At 43.8% G+C, this 25,546-nt stretch overlaps 1 protein-coding gene across 1 annotated transcript in view; it reads right to left on the reverse strand.

Moving 5' to 3' along the window:
- The window catches only part of ZGRF1 (zinc finger GRF-type containing 1), a 289,898-nt gene that overhangs the window by 244,682 nt on the left and 19,670 nt on the right, over nt 1-25,546 (reverse strand). Inside the window, exon 3 of the mRNA XM_086963269.1 lies at nt 16,820-16,934. Coding sequence (XP_086819395.1) covers nt 16,820-16,934 — 115 coding nt within the window. The remainder of the gene's footprint in view (nt 1-16,819; nt 16,935-25,546) is intronic.

Raw genomic sequence — 25,546 nt, forward strand, 5'->3', positions numbered from 1 at the left:
TCTTGTGAAAAATTGTGATTTTGGAGGTGTATTTTAGAGAGAACAAAAGAGAGACACTACAATTTAATTATTTTATAAAAATTTAACACAGCCATGTTGAGGTTAGAACTTTTAAATTCAAAATGTCTGACGCAGTTCAGCACTTTGTAGTCCATATATTTAAAAACAAGTCTGTCTTCTAATTTGAGGTGGAAACAGCGTTTACATTCTGGCTCCCCAATGTTTAATATGGTTTAGTGAAGTATAGAACAGAGGGCCAGATGTGCTAAGAATTTTAACAGACGCAAATGCTCCAATTCGGTATTAGCTATAGCTAAAATGTTTTTTCTTATATACTAAACCCACTTTAGAAATTGGAATCAGAAATGTTTTTCCGACTTCTATATTGGGACTCCGAATGGATACTGATTTTGTAGGGGCGTGTGGTAAGCGTCCCTTCCAAATACTGAATCAGAATCTTATAACTCAATGTTTTACAACCAAAATTTGTTCGCAAAACATTGAATGTGTACATAACCTCAAAGGGGGTGGAAATGCATTCCCTTTGTGAACGTAAAAAAAAGTTTGTTAGGGACCACTTCCAACACCTAAAAAAAAAAGTAAACCTATTTTTAAATGCAGTCCCAGTTCTTTGAGGAAAACGGCATCATTTAAAAAAAAGTTAACTTTATTAAAAAGCAATCACAGATATGGTGGTCGGATGACCCCAGCCAACCACTATCCTTTTGAAGGCCTCCAATTATAGTGGGATGTAATTAGTGACAAACCTCATTAAGATTCAAGAGGTAGGTGGGATTGCAACCCACTAAGGTTTGGAATTTTAAGAATTATTTTGTAGTCACAACGATACTTGTTGCAAATTGCGACCAGTATTTTGGGACCCAGTGACTAGAACATCTGGCTCTTAATTTTTCAGTACTCGTGCTTTACCTCCTATTTTTGCTTTATTTCATGGGAAAACAACACATGCTCTGGTGTCTGCACAAGAAGATTAAAAAACCCTCTTCTCATGAGGCTCTAGATAGTCCTATATTGAACAGGAGTGGACACACTTCTCTCTGTAAAGTGCACTATGAGCACATACCAGCTGAAACACACAAACATATCTCATTGGATGCCATGCTTTTAACATTTTATTTACAGTTTCCATGTAACAGAAGAGTGAAATGGAAAATGAAAATTCACAGTTCTACGAAAGCCGGATACACACTATCATATGGGGTAAAAAACATCTGTACTGTCCATCACTATACGGGCCTAGTGGCTCACATACATACCAGTGAGTTAACACTGGTATTTACTTTTAACACATCTGTTTATTGTTTTACTGTTTGTTTTCAAGACAGACAAATAAAACAATCAACTGTGGCACCCGAATACAGCAGTCAGATGTTATTCCGTAAATGTAAAGTGTTGTAACCACATTACCAACATGATGACCAATAATAACATATTAGACAGACTATTTCAGGTGTCTATACTTCCGGAAATCCAGGGTTCCTGTATCTTCTGGTGTTTGCTTACACAAGCTCTGAAAACAGGAGAGAGTTTTCCCAAAGGAACCCAGAAAGGACTGGGAAACAGTGACAATAAAAAAGGGGGATTCCTTTCTGTGGTTATTTTATAATTCTCATATAGTATAAATGGGTATAAATCCTGGCCCCGTGCTCCACTGTCCATACTGACTCTGGAGACCGGGGAGACCAGGCAGACCGCGCACACAAGACTATATTGAGGTGAGAGACAACTTGTCTATATGGAATCGAATTTTCACGCCAGCGACCCAGCAAAAAGGGACTTCTGTCCCCCTCCCTAATCTATTTTAAAATATAATGGTTTTAATACTATGTGGCCACATTTAAGCAGAGCACTATTTTTTCTAATTTTGTTAGATTGGTGTGCTCATTTACAACCCCGATTGATACAAGGTCATGTTAATGTAGTCCCAGAGAGCTTCAGCAATATAGCATTCCACCGCTTTTAATATACCTGGCTTGGTGGCAAGCTCAGAAAAACTACCAACTCAATCTAAAGTCGTATTAACATTGCTCCAACAGAACCTGAGCAGCACTATATTGAATACGCGCCCATGCTCCATACTGACTCTGGAGACCAGGGAGACCAGGCAGATTGTGTGCAGAATTTTTAATCTAGGTAAGATGTTGCCCATTAACACCAAGTTACATTTCTGTGTTTTGTACCAAGCTATACCCAACTCTCTGCCCCCTACTGTCTATTAAGACTTTGGCTGTATCCAGAATTTTAAACATACTTGATGAAACCATGTTTTTGTTAAAAAGGAGCACTAGCCAAATTTAATGCTTTACAAAACCCAGTTCAAACTCATGTATAACAACCGCTTTATAGATACGCGCCTGTTTACAACACGGGCTGGATAGTATCAGACTATAGCAGATACACACTTACCATATATTCAACATGGCAAAATTCTTTTGTTGCTACTTTCTATTTATAGATGTGAATGTTTGCCTAAAACAAGCAATAGACTGACAAGAAGGCCCCCGTACGACCCAAGCCGACCTAGACAAAAAGTAGGCGCCTTGAGGAATGTCCATCTATACTCCCGGTATTCCACGTTGTTATCAAGTAAGCATTTTCGCATTTAATTCATTAATATACGCACCACACAAAGAGTAGTATGTGACATGGAATGTTTTTGTCACCTTAGTTCCTCTAGATTGTACAAACGGAGGATACACAAACTAAAGGATATTTTCGCTCCAGGATCAAGACTGGTATAGCAAATCAAAAAGCGTGAAAAGTAAGAGACTTTGACCACTAATAGCCATGACCCTGTACATAGTGAGATAAATATGTTTCTGTGTGTAAAAAAAACAAATCCTCAAATATTTTGTATTAATTTATGTCAAATATGTTTCTTTTAGATTTATGAAGTTTTAATCATTAGTCCTGAAGAAGGTGTCTTATCCGACTAAGCACCGAAACGCGTCGACAACAATGTTCTTTTACTATGAGTTCTAATGTTTTTATACTGTAAAATTTGGAAGAAAAGTATATGTATGTACTGATGATGATAGTGTATGGAAAACTGTTTGAGCATTATACTTGTGTCTTCTTCTTTTTTAATAAATATGACTTTTTGATACAATTTTGTGTTTATATGTATATATAATTTTGAGGATATTGTAATACACCTACAAGTTAAACTGTTCCTCGACAGGTGTCTGGTACTATTGGTTGGCTCTACTATATGAGAATTATAAAATAACCACAGAAAGGAATCCCCCTTTTTTATTGCTTACACAAGCTCACCACTTATAAATCTCTTTCTCAGCATTACTTCAATAAGTCTTGCCTTTGGACAAAGTTGTCAAGGATAGCGGCTCAGTGGATCGCCAATTACTGGCAATGTCTTGTTTGGCCACAAGAAAGCTGAAGCCCACCCACTGTTCTTTGTCGTTGTGAGTCTGCCCAGCACTTTATAACACCAAGCACTGCCACCTTAGGGTCCATAACATTAGGTATGTGTAGTATATTGACTAGGACAAAATGTACTCTCCTCCAGGAAGGGACAATGGCAGATCCAGATCATATGATAGAATGTCCCTGTGGAATCACTGCAGCGTCAACATGTCGAGCTGGGGAACTTACCATTTCCATTGCCTTTCAGTGCTTTAGGATGTCTAGTGGAAATAACTGACCTGAATCATCCCTACGTGGGAGGGAATGGTGAACGACCGGGCAATTATCTTGGTCTGCTGCTGCTCATCAGCTTGCAATCTCCCAACATGTTTTACTCACCACTGGTGTTCCGATCTTACTTTCCATCATATGGAGGGGCACATTTTTCCTAACTTGTGGGATAAACCCAGAAGAGTTCTGCACCTACTCCATGGAAGTAACTCAGTAGGTTGTGAGGTGCAGTGTGAGGTGCAGGTGTGAGAATAATTCCTCCTTGTGCCTCTCTGTGGGGTTCACCTAAAATGTTGGTGGTACCCATTATGTCCACCCTTATGAAAGTGTGAGGCAAAAGACTGGGTATGATAAATAACTTTTAAGTGAAAACAGTGAGTGCAAGTGGAATACTAGAGAGCAAATAGGTATTTAAATTGATATGGAAGATGATGGCAATTCGACCTAACAGTTTAGGTTGGGAAGTTCAGCGGGCCACTGCGATACCTAGAACCACTCATATCATAGCATATCAGTAAGGTAGCTATGAATGACGAAATAGCTGTTATCATGTGAAGAGAGAAGCAATGTTGAAGCAAGCACATGCCCTTTGCTCTATCTAAATGGGCCGCCAGGAGAGTGGCAAAGCTGGCTAAAGAATGGCCAAGGTCAGGAATTTGGGGTAGTGGTACCATACGTGTGCTCCATTAGGTTATGACATATCCGGAGGTACAAGAATAAGATGGATCAGTGAGATCAGGGGACAGTAGACTAACATCACGGGGCCATTTGTAGTGGATGGGCAGTGCCAACAACAGACTGTGTAACAAGAGAAAGTGCAAGAAATGGAAAGAAAATGCAAGCGGCATCTCCCCCAATGGATGCGAAATTTTTGAGCCCACAGGTTTTTGCATTCTGCAAGCACACATCTCTGTTGGACAAAGGATACATCCACAATGCACCCTGACCCAAAGTAGAGGGTGACTATTATCTCCTCACAAGGCTGTGTGATGGCTGACAATTGGTGGAGAGTGAATTTCCAGTGCAGAGCTCAAGGCTGTTTCACTGCCCCTGCTTCACTTCCCATGTAAGTGTAGGCTACTGCAAGAGGCATTTATATTACTTCTGTGTGTGTCCATGTGCTATGTGAATGGTGCCCTTCGTGAAGAAAATATTACAGCAGAAAATGGCAGCTATCGTCTTAACGTTGTCTTTGTGGAAGTGAAAACTTGAATCTAGATTCCTTCTACCGAGCCCCCTAGGCCAAATGAAGGCAACCTCAAGCACATACCGTCAAGCCAGAGGGATACTTCATATGGTTTTGGAGATAAAGGGATTTAGCAATCCAGTAGTCCTAACCCTAAACTGGTATTTACCTCAGTAGCAAGTAGAACACAGTGGGAGGCTTGGGAGCGTTGGTCACTGAAATATTTTAACGTTAACAGCTGAAATTAAGATATAGGAACCTACAGTTTACTACTCACATTGAATATCCTGTGGGTCTGATTTCCCACACTAGTGGATACACTGATTTGTGAGAAGTGGAACCAACCCAGGCACACTCGAAGTATGTCCCTTTTCCTCTTTCACCAATTATTTACACATGTATTTCAGAATAAAACAGTGAATGGTTAAATTTGAGCAGCAGAAGTACTACCACACCTCCCAAAAAAATGACCCATTATAACTTTTGAAGACTAAAGGTGCATTTCACAGACAGCACGTTTAAGTTCTAAATTATGTGCACCACACTCAAGAGCTGATGTACCTCAAATGCTGAATAAAACGAAGTACTGGCAAAGCCAATAGGTCTGGCGTTGTCCGCCATTCTTCTAGCAATTCCTCTTTTGTCTTATTATGATTATTGCGAAACATATTGCTGGGAAATATTACCGGGCCCTCGTCAATCTAAAAAAATAAAAATTGTAACAGAGAACAAATGGTTTTTGGATCTAAAAAAACACACATTACCATAGTACTCCCTGGCACTGTGTGGATGTGTTCTTTGTGAAAGGTTGGCCTGCTGTAACTCATAATAAAGTCAGCCAATGGCTAAACTAGGCTGATGCATTGCACATTAATGCATGCTGGAGTGGGTGAAAGAGCAATGTGAATGACAACAAACAAAGACTAATGGATCTTGTCTGACAGAAAACCCTTAAACACATAATTTTTGTCAAATCAAAATGTCATGGCTAACACAGACCTAGATAGTCAGTCTGGTACTGGCTGCAGGCCTCTTGTTCATTCGCAAACACAAGGAGAGGATGGACAGAGCGCTGAAACTTTTCACACACTCACCCCAGTCACAGTTCTGGGTTGAATCCATCATCATTCTTTAGCTGACTTCGCTTTGGTTCTTTAATTTCTTTCTTGTTTTCACAGAAATAACAACAGGAGTGTTCTGCTGCAAGGTACCCGCAAGGAACCCCTGGGGGTGGGGAGGCATCTCACGTGTCCAGGAAGACCCAGGGAGTGAAGGTGGCTGAAACGATGATCACCGTCGGTATGCCGACACAAAAGTAGTGAGGGAGTTTATCCAGGACATCGCGATGACCCGGAAGAAGGTGAGTTCACCCAGACGTGAAGGAGCCGCTTGCGGATCTAGAACACAAAACGCTCCTTCCGTGTTGTCTGGTGGTTTTAAACTCCGGCGGCTCTACCCCTGCTGCAGCATGCATCAGGCACTGACCAATTCCGATACTCAATTAATTTAGACTCCATGACTGGTTGGGTCATGGAGAATGGATTAGGGTTGACTTTGCTGTGGGAAGCTTGGACCATCAAACTCAGGTGCTGCATAATACAATATTGGATGCCCACTGCCAGTCTGTGGCACTTGGCCAGCTGTCTGTTGACCGGTGGGCAAAAAGCACAGCTTCCCCCAAGTACCCTTAAGGTTGTCAGTTAGGGCTTCATTAAATCGAAGCAATGGCTCAGATGAGGCTGGCCCAGTGTGTAAGGTAATCTGTTTTGACTTTAACTTAAGGCAATTGTAGGTCCAGGACCACAGGTGCATGTCTAATCACTAGAGCAAATGATGTACTCGATTCCTTTGGAGGTCCACTGGGTGAGGTATCTAGCCCACTGGCCTCCGGCACGTTCATGTAGGTACCATCATTATCCTCATAGTGTGTGGAGGAGGGGAGAATCATCAACATCATCATTAAGAGGTAGACCAGAGCCCGAGCTAAAAAGCTGATGATGCCTCTGAGAAAGGCCTCGGGGAAGAGGAAATGTAATGTTTTGTCTAAATTACAGCATACAGGAACCGGGTGTACCGGAGTGGATCAAGGAACAATCTCAGGTGTGGCCAAAATGGGTACGGCTTGAGGTCTGACACCAAAGTCAGCAGAGGCTTGACCTCTAGCTCAAACAGGATCAGCATCAGTGGAGAAGGAACCAGCACTGATCTTGGGGTGGAATGAAAGTCAGCACTAGAGTTGATGCAGAACCAGAGTCCCGTTTGAAGAGCACAGACAGGGCTGAGGTTAAATCCATTGGCAGTAACCTAACTGGACGCTCTTGTGGATTCTCACGGCCTAAAGGAGTGCCAGAATGGGCCAGAAGGCTTCTACAAATATGCAGAGTGGCCTGCTTAGAGGTCTCGGCTGGCTGGGGCATTGCCAATAGGCTGGGATATTCTGGGTGCAATGGGACCAGCTGAGGAAGTTACTCTATTAGCATGGATCAGGAACAAGATTAGTTGGCACATTACTTTTCTTTGGATAGAGTGGTGGGATGGGGTTGAGTTCCACTTTGATTTCTGATATTTCTTCGTAGATCTTGATTTGGACTTACTTGATGACCTTGATTGAGAAGAGGACCTGTCTCAGGAGCAGTCTCCAGAGTCGGAACAAGCCTGAGCACCTAACTTGGGGCGGGAGTGGGACCTACGCAAGATTCATAACTTCTTTCGATATTCGCCAACATACAGCTTTCGTTTACAGTACAGGATCTCCTTTGGGAGACTGAAGGCGCACTCTTATCACAACTCTGAGTCGTGCCACCGAACCCAAACACCAGAGCCACAACTCATGAGGATATATCTCTGACATCGATTTCCTGCAGTCATGGCACAGTTTGAACCCTGATGAAAAGGGATGATAAGCCACCTTTATAAGTGTCCACAGCAAACTCTTGTTGGGACTGAGATAAAACAAATAAAAGAACATCAGACAGTCTCATATGTAAGGCGTAGACTAGCTATTCATCACCTTACTCAACATAACCTGATCCTGATTGTTACAGGCTCTGTATTTCTTAACATCATCTGTTGACTAGTGTGTGTGGATTTGCTGGCCCCTAACACTCACTATGCTTCTTTCAACAGAGTGTGCCTATCTCTTCACTGTCCTCATAAAATCTGTGTGTCTCCTCGTGTTTGTCTGCGCTACTCTCTCTCTCAGGCAAGAGTGAGAAAAAAAGGTGTGGGCAGAAGGAAGGAACCTCACGGGAGCAACCACCAGGGAACCAACCACCAGGGAACTGCTGACTGGTACTCGTCAGTATGTTCCACTTCTCATCATTGGCTCCTTCCCACCAAAACGAAACAGAATTTCAAAGAAAAAAAAATACAAATGGGAAAAGAATAATAAATAACTCAAAAGTGTGCATACCTCATTGCATTCACGTGCATCTACCCCCCGGGTGCCACAAACCGCTAATCGGTATAAGAAGGCTTCTTATATTTTAAAATGAAGCTCAACTGGAGAGTGTAGATTTTAACAGGAGTAGACACCCAGCACAGAATAAAGCATATCACAGAGCCAGGGTGATCTAACTTCTCTTTTAGACAGGGTACCATACCGATTAGGATAACAATCAGGATCAGGTTATGTTGAGTAACATGGTATGAGCGGAGGGTACCTGGATCCTTAAAATCCCTCTGAGCTCCAATTTGATAGAACTAGCTATTCATCACACCAGATGAGAGCCCAGTGGCATGAACATATAAATTCTATGGAATAGTGGTGAGCAGCTGCAAAGACATCTAGCTCTTCTGATGAAGATTAAAGCTGCTTGGTTGAATATGCTCAATTTCCATGCATGGAGATGAAAATTGTACAGTTGTGGGCGAAACGCCTTGCCTTTCTGTTGGGACAGCAGATCAACCAAAGTGGAGGCCATGTGCTTGGAGTCAGTATTTCAGAATACCAAACTGTACAGCCCCTGACCAGGAATGTCAGAGTGGGCTTTCCTCAGTCTCATCTGATGTTTTTCTGGATCCACAGGAATGAGTACAGGAAAGCAAAGTTTCATCAAATGTGTAACACATTTGCTAAAGATCCTTGAGGAGGAACCTCTAGCGCACAGAAGACCAAACAATGCTTATTTTTGTCAGTAACAAATATGTCTACAGAGAGACTGTCCTAGTGAGCAAATATACCCAGAGCCACCAGATGCCCCTTGCGGTGGGGCTAGATGACACCTACTGAGTTGGTCTGCCTTAAAAGAGAGATCCCACCAGTTGGTTCACCATGAGGGAAATTCCATGAAGTACCAGCCATCACCAATGTCTCACAGCCTCTAAAAGCAGGGCACAAGACATCACTCTGCCCTGCTTATTGATGTACTTGATGGAGGGTAAAAAGGCCATTAGTGCCAGCCAAATGGTTAACAGGACTGAATGTTTATATGATTCTACTATTCCCTTAGACACTGAGACCCTTGACTTCCACCTCGTACAGGTGCCCTAACCATACCAGAGACAACACATCTGTCACCACTGAGCTGAGACATCGACGTACACCAGTTAAGGTTCTTAGCTGCTTTGTTGGAGATACAGATCTGGTTGAAAAGCATTCTCAGGGCTGGGCCTATTAAAGTCACAGATTTGTCTAGTATGGCCCAGCTGGATGTATGATGTCAAGAGCCCAAGAAGACTGAGAACCATCAAAGGCAGAACAAACACTTTCACTCATCAGGATCACAGACTGAATGTCCTGGACTCGTTTTGGGGGTGGAAAGGACTTCAAAGTCACTGTGTACAGAATAGAATTTGAGAAGGGAACAGTGCAGAGGTTGAAGATGGGATTCTGGCTCATTAATGGAAAACTCCAGGGTTTGGGTGGTCTAAGAGCAGCTACAGGAAGCCTACCTTCAACAGGCAGTCATTCCTGTATGACAATACATGTATCCACGACATGCAGAATGCTGCAACCACCAATATGATCTTTGTGAACACCCAAGAGGCCAATGTAAAGCCGAAGGGCAGGAAGGTGAATTGAAAGTGATTTCACCCCACCATAAAGAAGGGATATTTTCTTTTGGACAGTAGGATCGGTACATGAAAGTACCGGTTCAGCATGTCCAAAGACACCAAGTAGTCCATGGGGCGAGAGACCAACAGAACCAGGGCAAGAATTTTTATCTTGAACTTCTCTGTTTCGAGGTCCAAACTGCCTCAGTCCCAGGTCTATTTTGGGGACAACGAGTTTCCAAAATTATCATTTCATTCCCCTCTCCACCTTGGGAACCTCCCTGATCACATCCCCGGCAAATAATATCAGCATGTCTTGTCAGAGAATATCGGCATGATCTGGCATATCAGCATGATCTACCGACATTTGGGTGAAAGCCGGAGGAAGACAGAGGAAAGCGAGGATGGATGTTAGACAAAGGAAGGATGTAACCAAACTGAGCAATCTAAAGGACCCACTAGACTGATTTCATTGAGAACAAGCATGGCAGGTAATGCTGGGTTCTGTCCCCTACAGTTCCCAATTAGTCGATGGAGGAGGCCTTACAGAGGTTTGACGAGTGTGGCGGAAGAACACAAGCAACAGGATCAGTTATATATAGGCCGGAAAGTAAAATATATTTTGCTGTGTCCTAGCTATCCTACACTGTTTGGGTAAAGAAATCTCATACTTTTTCAGGCCACACAAGTAAAACCTCACTTGCCAGGTTCCAAAGGGTGTGAGTGTAGTGAACCAGAAAACAAACAGCATTCAAGGAGCCAAACGCTATATTGGCAGAAGAAAATACACTTTTGCCCACAGCATTTATTTGTTTTGATTCTCTGTACAGTGAGGCACTAGAAAATGGTTTGGGTTACCTTTGTTTATGGACGCCTGAAATAGAACACCCAAAGGAGTAGGATGTTGTGTCAGGAATGATGGATACCTTGATGCGTGTCTGTGTCATCCTGTGAAAGGCAATTCAAAGGCGATGTTGAGCAAGGCTTAAAACAGGCAGACATGATGGAGTAAGGGATTCGTTAAAAAGAAGCAAGGATTTTGAAGCCATAGGCTCGAGCCGAGATATTTCAGTTAGGTCAGCTTTAAGTTAACACCATCAGCATAAGCAAATCCAGTGCATCTGCAACACGACACACCACCGCCACAACCAAAGCACTCTCTTCTGCTGGGAGCCCCAATGACCAAACCAATTTTTTTACTGGTGAAGTATTCAAGACTTTGGTATGTGGGAGATCAACATACTAGCCAACATCAATGTAATGAGGAGGGAGCAAGAGATAAGCCCCTTCATCATCTTGTTGTGGAGAACATGCTCAAGGCTTTAAACAGCATCAGGATCTGAGCCACAAAGATCCTCAATCTTCTGGAAATACTACAGACTAGGCAAGGACACAAGAAAAGAATCATCCACAACTAAAGGTTGGACTTTGCTTATGGTTTAACTTGCACATGCATAAGCCAGCTCTGAGACTCGCTTCTGAGTCCAATCTGGACCTGTGGGCAGTGCAGATGAAGCAAGAAGTAGCAGAGTCTGGGGCAGTCTGCTGTGCGGAATTGAGAAACTGCCTGGCGCCAAATGTGGAGTAGGCTCATTGTGCCCAGGGCATACAACAGCAGGAGAAGCATATTGATATAAGCCCGAATGGAGGTTTTGATGGATTTGTGGGGCACGAAATCATGCCAGAGGCATTGGGAATGGGCCACCGGATCCGAGGAGCCAGAAGGTGCACTTGATCGGTACAATCATAAACAACTGCAATACAGACTCCTTCAAGGATGCAAGTTGCTGAGGAGTTGACGAGGCCCTGTTGAACATTGACACCGGAATCGTTTCTGATCCTAATTGGAGTCAGTTTCTTCATGCCTACTATGCGACCTTTCCCTGGAGTGTGTGCATCTCTGTGGAAGAGCTTAATTTTTTACACTTGTGCTTTTTCTTTAACTTGTGTTGGACTTAGCCCTTTCTGCAGAGTTATCCCCAGACTGTTTGCTTTCACCACCAGTTTTCTGAACCCGTTTTTGTTGGCTTTTAGGACTCCGCACACTTTACCACTGCTAACCAGTGCTATAGTGCTTGTGCTATCTCTTTTAAACATGGTAGAATTGGCTCACACCCAATTGGCATAATGAACTTACTTATAAGTCCCTAGTAAAGTTGTATTACATGTAGCCAGGGCCTGTAAATTAAATGCTACATCTGGGCCTGCAGAGATGATTGTTTCACCCACCTAAGTAGACTTTTAAACATGTCTCAGGCCTGCAATTGCAGCCTGTGTGAGCAGTTTTAAACTGCCAATTTGACCTGACAAATTAAACCTTTTGCCAGGCCTAAACCTTACTTTTTAATACATATATGGCACCCCTATGGTAGACCCTACTCAACACAGAAGTCAGGGTGCAATGTATTTACAAAGTAGGACATGTGCTTTTAACTTTTACATGTACTGGTGGTGGAAAACTCTTAAATTTGTTTCAGATAATTGTAAGGCCTACCTCTCCCATAGGACAACATTGGGTTGGCTTATTACATTTAATACCTGCTAACCTTTGGTTGGGTACAGGTGACAGTTTCATGTTTGGTGTCCGAGAAATTGTAATTACAAATTATCTTTATTAGTAAAGTTGGATTTTAAGTAACATTTTTGAAAATGCCACTTTCAGAAAGTTGGCATTTTCCTGCCCTAAGCAATTGGTTCCTTTAGCCTGTTCCTGTGTCACATGACTGGGTGTAGTTGGCAGCTGGACATTGCTTATTCCTCCCAGACAGTCACATATTAGAGGGATTAGGTGTACCTGGATGGTCCATCAATAGGCAGGATGGGGGAGGGAAGGCGGAGCTGGGCACAGCCCCACTTGCAACTGAATATGCTGTGCCTTGCCTTCCCACAAAGGACTTGTCACCACTGCATTGTTCATATAACCAGCTTGGAGCGAGACAGGGGAGGCAGGCAACTTCAAGGACTTCAAAGGGAATTCACTAGAAACTTCGCCAAGTATGAATAGTGGACCCTCAGACCCAACTCTTCAGTACCCTCTTGTACTTCTGTATACTACAGAAGAAGGACTGCTGTGCTGCTTTGCTGCCAGAAGGACTGTCATTCTGCTGCCCTGCTAATCTGCTACCTTGCAAGCTGAGAAAGAAGACTGGACCTGCACCCTTCATCCCAGGCTGAAGTGACTCTGTGGGTCAGCCAACTAACCTCATATTCTGAGCTACAAGAACATAACCAGCTCCAGCGGCTCCCTGCAAGCGCCCAGCTGACTTTCTGGCTGGACCTGTCTGAGCCCTGCTGGAGTGAATTCTTGATCCATTTGAGGTGCCACTCAGGTCCTGGACACAAGTTTGGCATCAGTTGAGCTCTCTCCAGAAAAGGAGAAACCCATGAGTTTTGGGCTCTTCCCACCAAGATCTTGCCAACTGCCAATGGCTCTCAGCAGCACAAGACCTGCACAAATCGCTACCGCAACGACAGTTCTTAGTGACCGCCAACCCAAAGCTCTAGCAACGACCACCCACGACACCCGACAGAATCTTTGAACTACTGATATGACCATCTCAGAGGCCCAACCTTCTAGTCATACTAAATCAGTGACCATCTGTGACACTCTTTCCGCTCCTCACGACCCATTCCTTCGCGAACAGAAGCCTTTGTGCTGGACTTTGAAGGTAACTCTTTCAGTGGGACTAACCTGGTCCTTGTATCCGGCCCACGCTAAATTGCATTCAGCCTAAACTTGTGACTTTCATCTGGTCTTGCACAACCAGACAGCCACAAGTGATGCTTTGCGCTTTTTGGTGCCATTTTAACTTAAATCCTTAAAATTGTATATCTCCTGTTAATTTATTACATTTTACTCTATTTTTTTAAATTTGTGTGGTCTCTTGTGTTGGGTTCTCAATTTATACAGTTTGAAGTGCTGCATAAATACTTTACATAATGCCTCGAAGTTAAACAGTAACACACAACTGGCATCCAATCAGTGTATGTACGCAGATCGACGACCTAATTAGTGGCACTTCGGACTACGGGCGGCAGTAGGGAGGGAACGGGCTCATGGGAAGGGATACAAAAGCATACTATAATAGTACAGTGAGAAAGGAACCAGACATGGCCCTGATACAGGTGAAGAATATCACTGGGGTCCTCCTCCTTGTTCCCCATCAGACCCAACACCAACGGGTGTGTCCAGCCCACTGCTCCCACTTTCAGTTGTGCCATGTGAGGAGAACTCCTCTGCTGCCAGTCCTGACGCACACATTACGCGCCAGGCCATTAAATCGTCCTGCAGCTTCTCATCCCTCCGAGTGAGTTGCATGTGAGTCTCTTTGGCCAGGGACCACTCCCGAATGTCTCTGAGCCAAGTGGACACCTCTGTGTAGTGATCGAGCTATTTTATGGATAAATGGCTCGATTATGACCATTGCCCACTACCATCTCAGTATATTTTGGCCTAATATAGTGATGTGTAGGCCTGTTTCTGACTTTGTTTTGCTTAACAGCAATGCTGACTATTGCCTTTGACATGGTGTCATGTCATCTTGCTTTGCAATTTATACTGTCACATAACATGGTGATGTGTAGGCCTGCCACACTACAAAGTAGGGTTTGATTATGTACCTTTCTGTTTCTGACTTTATCTTGCTTAATGGCAGGGCTTGCCTATTGGCTTAGGCATAATCTTATGCCATCTTGCATACTAATTTTGGCTCTTTGCAGGAGTAGTGGCCTATGCTTAAGCGACTCCATTTTCTGAGCTGTCTCCATCTTCTGAGCCTTTCTGGGTGAGAAGTTATGTTTTGCTTTCACTTGTTTTCTGCACTCTGTTTTCTAGTAGAAACCGGTTCTTATTGGAGGAATGTACAGGCTCCTTTTCGACGTCATAGCAAAGGCCTGATCAACCGATGCTGTGTCCTTGGCACGGAGTGGTACGGAATCTGATGAGAGAGAGAGGGGGGCGAGGTTTGCTAGAAGCTTTGCGGTACAAAAGGGGGTGGTGATGGACGGAGCATCTGAATCAATCAAACACTCACACCCAGTCAAAAGATCTGGGTTTAATCCATCACCGTTCTTTAGCCCACTCTGCCACCCCAGTTCAGACATGGCTATATGCAAATCAGTCTGACCCTGTGCCTCATGGGAACAGTCCAGCCCGAACTGCCAAGCCATGTCTTCCCTGGACCGGAAACAAGCTTCAGAGGACCGGTTTCTGGCATTCCAGCCGTCTTCAGCCCGGCTTGCTTGAATCCAGTGGCATACTTTACAGGTATGTGTCCAGAGATCAAAACCTCTCACAATTGCCAGGAAAGTTAGAAAATGAAGACACTTTCCATGGCTGCTTTTAACACCTGCATATGCCCCGGATGTCATAAATAAAAATTCTTCAATACAAAAAGACAATATACAAAAATACACAATACAAAATACAAAAAAATCAACATTTTCTGAAAAAAGCAGCAGGTGAATATTTTCAGGAGTGGGCATTAGTAATTACTCATCATATAACTTTATTGGTACATTTAAGACCATCAAAGTACAAAGATGAACATCACAGTAAAACGATCCATTATTAAAATGTTAACATTTACAGTAAAAGATTTATCTAAAATTAAAAAGGAGACACATGTATACAAGTATTCAATACAAAATACAATCCAGAAAATGCTTAAATATTGAAAAATGTCACCTTAAAACATTTCCTTTTTTAAATAAAATAATGTAATTTGCCACAATCTCCAATTTAAGGCCATTTACGTACAACCAATTAAGATTAAATAAAGGCCCCTGAAACCCAGATTATAGCACTGTTGATTCACCAATCTCGAGTTCCTAGGGCACTGGTCCAAATGACTCAGCACAATTTCAAATATTTGGCCACAGCTGTCACTATGGCTGCTCTAGTTTCTACACACAGTTGCCTAGGTGCAATAGAGTACTGCCGGCATTCCATCAACCTGCATATGGGCAAAATCAATTTTTTCCTTGGCCGAGTATAACCTATGCAGAACAAGAAAAGATGGGCTAAGGTCTCCTGTGTACTAGAGCACCCTGGACAAGTATCCCTGCCAGCAGTTATAAGCTGCCATTTTGTAGCAAAGTACAAAATGAGTAGCATACATACCATAACTTCAGGAACCAAGCTCGGTCCCCAGGTGAAAGTATTATGTCAAGGAAAGGCGCAAAGGAGCTCTGCGGCTTAATGCACAAAAAGTCATCAGTCAAGTGACCAAGATCCTCTCCTTTGAGTTCCATGTTGGTGACCCATTTCCAGTATGACACTTTCAGCACTTCTTGCGATAGTGGTGGGGAGTCCTCAGCCCAATATTAGCCCAACCCAAGCATTATCAACAGATCCCTTATACAGGACACCCACGTAATGGCATGGAGCTTTATCAATGTTAAAAATGTATTTAAAAGCAAGTTAATATTCACAAAAAGCAGGAATGTGTTTTAATCTCCACCAAAAGCAGAGGGGCCATAATCAGACCTTTCTCTCCACCGGCTGTAGCCCTAAATCATGAAATAGAGGAACTTAATGAAAGCTTTTAGGTATACTTACCAGAAAGCGAAGAAATTAATTTTCCGCTCTATTGAGATCAGTTATACTGGCATAGCCCCACATATCCTGTCCATTCAAACGATTAGTAATTACTACTTGACAGTATTCTCAGGTCAGGTATATAAAATAAAACTCTTTATGGAGTGCCGAGGAAAATACTAGCAGGGGCGGAGGTATGGCTATGGGAGTCAGCGCATTCAACTTTTTCTAGCAGTTTCATTTTCAAGCAGCACAGTTGTCAGGTTCTCCTAGTCGGAGTGCCAAACAACCATGAATGTGGAGAGTGTCTTCAAAGTACAGTGAGTAAAGAGAAACATGATGAACAAAAGAAATGGTTTATTTTGGCAGGCTGCAGGAATACAGATGCCTACATTGAAAGTAAATGTAAACGTGTGGTTACTTACATTTGTAGGAGATATGGCATTATTGGCAGAGTGGTAGGGTTAAAATGTTCTTGTATGTTTCTCAGAGTTGTTAGTTCACTACTAACATTGCCCACCAACAGGGCATGGACAATCACTAGAAGACCAAACAAAACAAAATTATTAGAAATACTACAATTATTAACAATCTAGCTTTTTTTTTAAAGTACTACAAAATCTTATCTTGCATCATAAAAAATGATAAAAATATTAGATAAGGATACTTTACTGTACATTTGTCAGTAGCCTTGGCCATTTTTCTAGTACCAATGTGTGGGGCTTAGATGTGGGGTCAGAAACTCCTTCACATTTCTTTAAACCAAAGCTTGGTAAGACATCTATGCTACACATGTTCACAAGACAAGGATCCCATCATCACTCAGTTGCTCACACCCCTGAATTCCCCGTCTGAAAAGCCATTTTGAGTATTGGAATATGTTGATGGTGAGAGTATTTGGCAAGGTGTTGGATGGTAACAAAAGTGAATACAGAACAAGGAATAATGGAAGTACCACAAAAGTTATGTTATTCTAAAATGTCCTGGCTCATTTCCATTTCAACATGCGGGGCAGGTTCCCAGACAAAGAGAATGAAAGAAAAAGAGCATTACGTACATGTCCCTGAAATGTAAACAGGCATGGGTTAGAGGATGCATAAGTAGAATAGCATGTGGCGACTGTTTGAACATGGAGTAGAGCTTTATAGGAGGTCAGTTACAGACATGCTGTATGGCGTTTGCCAAGAACAGAGCACCAATGATGCAGTAGTTCTGACAGAATATGCATCAATCTTTGCATAAAGAAATGATCAATGAAGCTTACCACATTATGATACAGAGAAAATCCACATCATAACAGTCCCTTATTAGCAGACCTTCCTGAGACTGAACCCACTTAATTTAGATACAGATGAGGAAAAGTTTCAACCTCCTCTTGAATTCCCCCAAAGGTGCCAGACTGGGTCCAGAAACCTTTTTCAGCAATTGCTCTGCCGCAGCCTTGTCCTGCCTCTAGAAGTGATGGTGTTGAGCAGTATATGGCAGCCCTTCAGAGCTCTGACAACAGTTAACAAAAAATCATTCTGCTTTATCTGACGCAGAGCATAAGCAACAGATTGAGAACTGTGGCAGTGAGCAGCATCTAACATGGTACCATATTAACACCTAGATGTTCACTTCATAGAACAAGGAGGAGGAAGGGCAGTGATGAATATGGGGTTTGATAGAGTATCTATCAGAAGTAGCACTTAACAAAGGTAAGTAACTTGTTCTTCTGATGGATGTTTCTAACTATAGGTTCCTCTCCTTTTGAATAGATTCCACAGCAGTACCTCCCAAAAGGTGGCTGTTCTGAGGAGTGGACTTCACACCAGGAATTCCTGCAGGACAGAGCCAGCAAAAGTGCCCTCCCTACGAACACAAGATTTAAGAGAGTAAGTAATGCCTAGTGAATGTGTGGATGGCTGTCCATGTAGCTGTCTGGCAGATACACAGCACCAGAACGCTCTGTGCCAAGTCTCTGGCACAATCCTTAGCTCTGCTGGTATGTACCTAAAGGTCTGCAGGAGGCTTCTTTTAAGTCAAAGCATGGCACATTATTACACAGAGGATAGTCCATCTAAACAAGGTCCATTTCTATAATGTCCATTTCTTTTTAGCACCAGGGAAGCCCGCAAAAACGGAGTCCTCCACCAAGTGACTCAGACTCCTATTGGTATAAAAGCTAAGGGCTCTCTTTGGGGCCTCTCTTCCTCCTTAGAGGGGTGTGGTGGAGCAAAGTGTGTGAGGAGTCTAATGGACTACTCCACATGGATGGGAGACACCACCTTAAACAGAAAGAATGCCAGGGTCCAAAGTACCATCGTTCCGTAAAAATGGTGCACTGACAGCACCCGTCGTTCACTTGACACAACATGCAGAAGTAATCGTAGTGGCAAAGACAGTCTTAATGGTCAGGAGCCTCGAAACACAGCTGTGCATAGGCTTGAAAGGTGTGCACATCAAGAAAGTAAGAACCAAATTTTGGTCTCACTGTGGCATAACAAAAGATGTTGGAGGAAACATACGCATTTAAGTTCTTTAAAAAACTGCATCACAAATGGTGACAAACAGAGACAGCTGACACGGCACATGAAAGAATATTGAGAGGACTGACAAATAACCCTTAATGGGCCTACAGCACGGTCTTGTCTGACCAAAGACAAGATAAACAGAAGTAGCACAGAAAGTTTACCCTGAGGCACATTGAAACAATAGTCCTCTCACCAGGCCACAAACTTTGATCATCATCCAAAATCGGCTGACTTCAGGGACAGACAGCGAGCTGCCAAGATGATATCTACCACCTCCACCAGCAGACAGAATGCACTCAGATCATTGCGCTTCATCTCCATATATGGAGAGGCAGGTGGTGCAGGTTTGGGTGGAGAACTCTGGCTGTTGTTCAGAAAGTAGGTCCTCTGAAAAGGTAAAGAGAAGTTGAAGTGGTGAGGAAATGATGGAAAATGTCAGAGTCCGTAGGTTGGAGCACCAGACCCCCCAGAGTGTGGGGCTATCAGGATTAGCTGAGCCATGTACCTCCTGGCCTTCTTCAGAAACCGGGGAAGCAGTGGCAGAGGTGGGTATTCGTAAAGGAGACGAAGTTCCCACAGAAGATGGAACACATCCCCAAGTGAGCCTTGACATGAAGTGTTCTCAGAGGCAGCCAAAAGAGCAACCCAAGGCACACCCCACTGATCAAAGATACCTTTGGAGCAGATGCCACTCGTGATGAGCTAGCTGGTGCCTGCTAATTTTGTCCACACTGGCGTTCCGGAACTCTGCCAGATGGTTGTCAGTCAGGGACATCTGTTGAAGATTCAGCCAACATCAGGCTCACCACCTGATGTATAGCACACGTAATCGCACACTGTCCTGCTTGGTGCATTATCAGATGGCGGTTGTGTTGTCCATCATAATTTGCACAGGGTTACCCTCAATAGAAGGCAGTCAAATGGCATGCAGATCCAGCTCCAACAGGTTCATGTGGTGCCGCTGATCTCCGCATAGTCTAGGTGGCCGTCCCATGCAAAGGAATGTGCATCTGTGAGGTTTACAGAAAGGGAAAGAAGAAACCATGATGGACCATCAGTAGGATCCACTGGTGTGAGATAACTGCATGCCAGTTGGGCAAGTAAAAGCATTTCCTGCACCCCAATGGCTGCCAAGGACTCCCTGAGGGAGAATCGGAGCAGCTTGTCAGCAGGGGAAAAGGAGGACTGATTATGCTGTTGTAGGCCTTGTCCTATGCCACTACCACAAGCACTGGAGTCATGAAAGGGATAGACTGGCTGCTGCATGGACTGAGATGGCTACCTCTAGCAGTAAACTAGAATCTGGTAGCAACCCCTAAACTTCTTGTATCGAGGAGAGAACTGGAGGGCCGAGTTGAGGAGGTCCAAGGAGCAGGATGTAGCAGGGCTATTGTAAAACCACTCCAAAGCTGAATTCGCCTGATGACAAATCAGCACACCGGTGCCCATAGCACAACCTACACAATTTGTGATATCCAAACTTATCCACAAAGTGTATTTGGCCACACCCTGTCAGTCATGGAGTGTTTATAAGAAGGTATTTCTAGGCTCCCCAGGGACAGCGGGAAAGATTTTGTTTAGCATATCCACCAGGGCAATGAAGCAACTGCTCAACACGCAGACCGTGTTTAAAGACTGGAATGCAAAACTGGTGCAGCTGGACGCTCTTGTACCAAGTTCATCAATGTGCTTATGCTCTCTTATCAGGTTGGGCAAAACAAAGGACATTAGGGTTTACTTTGTTGGCCAAACCCTGCACAACAAGACATTCCGGTGCTGTGTGTTGAGTCAAGAAGGCTGGGACACCCAGGGCAGGCCAATGGTGCCTAGTGATGGGGCGACATAACAGTGGTGCAGAGCAGGCCTTTGATCATACTGCAGCTACAGTGGCTGTCAGGGCTTTATTGAAAGGTAGTAAAGGCTCTGAAGTTGAAAGGCCAGGTTTCAACATTTCAGTAAGCAGTTTAGCCTTAATTTCTATCATTGGCAACTGAAGTTCCAACACCTCTGTTGTGCAGCATAGTACTACACCAAAGGAGACACATTACTCGGTGGGTGTCCCCTATGGGAATCCAAGACCGTCTCTGATGAGGTATCAGGAGGTCTAAATATAGTCCATGATCAGTATAATGAGGGGGGGACTGACCGCCTCCTCATCGTCATCCCCATCATTTGGAACATCCTGAAGGTCCTGTATGGCTTCTGAGATGAATAGAAATAAGGACTCAATGTGTAATTTTGGCACTGATGCATAAACACTGGTGGAGATTCCCCCAACACAACTGTCTGTACCTTAGTAATCTTGTAACAAGATCAAGATGTAGCAGAACTTTGCTTCAGATCCAAGATTGACATGAGAGTCAGATCCAGAACTGTCACCTATGAAGCTGGGCCTGGTACCAAACCAACCTGAACCAGCATGCCTTTGGCAAAAGGGGTCGAGGCACAGCCTTAGGTGGTGCTTAACCGGTTCAGTCGGCGGCAGGGAAGGCCACACTAGTGAATGTTCAACTGATGTCCTCCAGCATATTCACGAAGGCCCTCTAGGGGTATCCAGAATTGTCCGAAAGAGCTGCAGGAGTGCCTCCTTAGAGGCCTCTACTTGCTGTGAAGTCATGGATGGCCCATGAAATTCAGGGTGCATCGGCTGTAATTGTAGAATAGGGTCAGAAGCAGGCAGTTGGTGTGGAATCAGATCTTTTGCATACCAACTGTATGATCTCTGCCTGGAGTGGAAGCAACAGGGGGATTTCTTGTGTTTGTGCCAAGATTTATCTTTAGATTTCTTCTTAGACTTAACCAATAACGGAGACCTGGCTTGAGATTAGTACTTGCAGCCGGAACGGGCCCACTTCTTGTGTTCGGTGATGTAAAGGTTCACTTCCCTTGCCCAGATGGCCTTTGGATGCATTAGGGAGCATTTGTCAAATGACTTTGAATCATGCTTGGATCTGAGACACCAAAGTCTGATATCATGCTGGTCCATAACTGACATCTGCTTCCTGCAGGTATGGCACAGTTTGAAGCCTGTAGTCTTCAAGGGAGACATCCCTAACACACTGTCACCTAAACCATTTCTGGGGTCCGGTAAGCACCAACAAAAATATGGTGGTAGAGCCTCAGATCCACGTATAAGGGGACAAAAAAAAGGAATGGACATCAGCGATTAGGGTTGGCACCTCTATACGGCTCTGTACCATCACATCTGAAAGCAGGAAGAGGCAGACACAGAGTGCGTTGGTGCCATCCATCAGAGTACAAGAGAAATCTTTAGAAAACTTTCCCAAGTCCAGTCTGGCACCAGGTTGAATTCAAAAGCCTAAGAATTTGCTGACATCCATCAGAATAACAAAGTTTGCATCTTTAAAATGTCTTATAAGCAAAGGCGAGTTGTAGTAGTCCATCTTTGAGCTTATAATAGCGCTGCCAAAGTTGGCATGATGGTCCTCTAAGGAAAACAAATTGATTCCACTCAGTAGCTTAAAACAATTACTAGCTGGCAATACCTTTGCAATAACTTGTTTCTCCTCTGTCATAGTGGAGTAAAAAATATCCTAATTTTATCTGCATGTATGATCATGGAACTATCTATCAGGATACAGTGAGAAGAAGTATCAGTTTTATTCAGCTTACTATGGAAGGCTAAGAGCAACAGTTGACTCGAAATTATCTCACAAAGTTATAAGAACGTGACAGGAAGGCTACTCAAACTGCCCAACATCCTGAAATAGAGTTTTCAGTATTTTTCTGGCAAACAGCAAAAACAGGCAGTTTATAGCTAAGATCTGGGAATTCCTGGCACACGAAATTTAATCATTCAAACATCCTTTTCATTCTTCACTGACATAACCCAAAGGGTTGTAGGATCCTTAACATTTGCAGTTCTATAGAATACTAGAGCATCAGCGGCGCTCGAACAATAGTGATTAGTTAAGTAGACTACTATTTTAATTTTACTATTTTAATTTACCTGGAAGTATAGTTTTTTCCTAGTGCAGAGCCATGTAATATGTATCACTCTTTTGTATAGATATAAATCAACTTCTTGTATTCTTTTTACAGTGATATCTCTCAGACAAAAGATCTTAGAGGAGTCTTCCGAAGCAAGATAATGATCAAGACCCAGGACAAGGCAGTATTTCTGACTCCAGAATATAGCATTACTAATAGTCTATTTTGGGGTAGTAGTAGACAGTTTTTCTTTACAGAATTTTAGCCATGCAAGCCTAGGGTATTTATGAAACCCACAGGCTGTGTACAGGCTCAAAAACAGCGTTCTGTCTTTGTAATGGAAATGGTGGTTTGCCACCACCAAGCACTGGCACTTCTGTGTTGGTGTAAGACAAGTATATTTAACTAAGCATCATGCATTTCCATTAACCAAAGACAGTTTTTGTTTTGAACACATGCGAAGAACTGAGACAAAGTCAGCATTTTGAATATCTGTAGAAGGGGGAAGTGGGTGAATTTGTAAGTCCCACAGTAAGGCTAAGTCCTACCTTTCTTTTCTTACAAAGAAGTAATGGGAATAATACCCTACCCTCTTTCCCTTTCGTCTCTGAGGAAGGAACCAGCTCTATTACTCTTAAAATGTGGCACATCTTAACCTCTTGCAAAAGATCTGGAGATGCGGAATGGGGCAGAGGCAGCCTAGAAAGAAGCAGTTGTGGGAGTGCTAGAGTGCAGCAATTCCATACTACAAAAAGGACTGAATCAGTGATGATTTGGGGCCAGTGGTCAGAATGGTGTGAAAATCCTAGGAGGGAGCCAAGGAGGATTGCAGAAAGTCAGGGATATTTCCAGGACTTCAGAGCTTCTCTTAAGAATTCATTTGTTCTCTGAAATTCTTCATCTTGAGTTTGGAATGATTGGACACACTTGCCTCGAAGGCTGAAATTAATTTGCCAGTTGAAAGGAAGATTGTGGTACTTGGTGATAGGAACGAGCTAAGATGGCCGCAGGGGCAGGGGTGGGGGAAAGAGCTCCGGCACCCAGGGATCACTAAAACAGGAAAATCCCTGCTCCCCCCCCACTTACGACCTCCTCTACACCGATAAAATGCAAGGGTGACATACCGGTCTAATACCCCCAAGCAGGCGTCCCGGGATCGCACTGTGGAGACTCCGTTAAATATTGAAAGCAAGCTGTCCCTGCATCAAAGAAGATCGGGCAGCCATGGGGGACCCCTCAAAAGATGATCCCAAACAGACTCGCCAGGACCCGTAGGAAGTCGTAACTGCATTTGCAAATAAACAAACTCTGGCGGCAATCTAGCAAGACTCTGGGAGGTCAAATGCCTACAGCTGACAACGGAGGAATCGGATGCTCCCTGACGCCTTCGAGACTGAAGGAGAAAGTCCCTGAGGAACCGGACAGCAGCGAGTAAACAAAGAATCAAGAGCAGAAGGTTGCGCTCGTCGGGACCGGTAAGGCGCAAAAAAGGAACCCCATCTGGCTACCACAACGGGAGGCTCGGGACTCGATTCCTTTTGCCTGACCTTAAGATGGCGTCTTTGTAAAAGCAAAACAGACGTCCACCGATGTGCAAGTCCCCTTAGCTCCCCCAACTTGCTTCTCCAGCCGCATATTTCAGGACCGCTGTCCCGGTCTATGAATCGATGGCCCAGCGGCACGCATATTAAGTTCTGGAGGCATAAATTACAAAGCCTCACAAACACAACCGGCCTGTCCCCAAGATGGCGGCAATTCGCCCCTTACTCACCAACTCTTCACGAACGCCCAGGTTCGGCCATCACTCACCGTAAACAGGCGTAGGACTAGCCACTATTTATTACTGTGAAAAGCATGTGCTAACTTGTTGACTAGCCACTATTTACTATTGTGAAACATTGATCCATTTAAGGGTGGATTGTGGACTGTGAACAGAGGAATAGGACTAGCCACCGTTTATTATCTCTCTGCCTGCAGTAAAGGTGAAGAAGAGGTTATTCTTCCAAACCAACCTGGAAAAGACCTGCTGACAGCTAATGAGGGGTAACGATCTTCCTACAGGGCTCTGTTGGAGAAGTTGTGGTCCCCCCCTCCACCCCCAATCGGCTGATCAATCGATTTTAACTAGTAAGGACTGCTCCTTGAACAGGGTCACCTCACGTGTCTTACATTCCTGGCGACCCTTTGGCCACTGCTCCTGAAAAGCCCCTGGTCTACTCACCACACCGATCTCTCCTACAAGCAGGCTAATAGCTAACACCACAGCCAATCGCACTGAGGTCATACACATTATTCACTTTAACTCGTGGGACAATAGCTTACACCCTAGCCAACCACTGAGGTGAGACACAACATTCACCAAAGTCATCAAGCAGGGTTTTGTCTCGGTAGTCTAGATCATTTACCTACAGACTTCTGTGCTGAAAAGCACCTTAATCCCCTCACAAGCGCACCCCACCGTCCAACTAATTAAAGACAGTATGGCAACCACCACCCCATCCCGCCCCTCCCTTCCTAAAGGACTAAAACCACACGGCCGGAACTCCTTTTCCATCACTTTTCCCCCCAACTTCACCCCTAAAGCAAAAAGAAACCTGAAACACCGGCTGATCAGACAACACCCAGAAACCCTAATTGCGGACACATACTATTGCTCTTCCAAAGGCCAGATAAAAATTGACCTAATTT

This window comes from Lissotriton vulgaris, chromosome 3_1 (assembly GCF_964263255.1).
Source record: "Lissotriton vulgaris chromosome 3_1, aLisVul1.2, whole genome shotgun sequence".
In the NCBI taxonomy this organism is placed as follows: Eukaryota; Metazoa; Chordata; class Amphibia; order Caudata; family Salamandridae; genus Lissotriton; species Lissotriton vulgaris.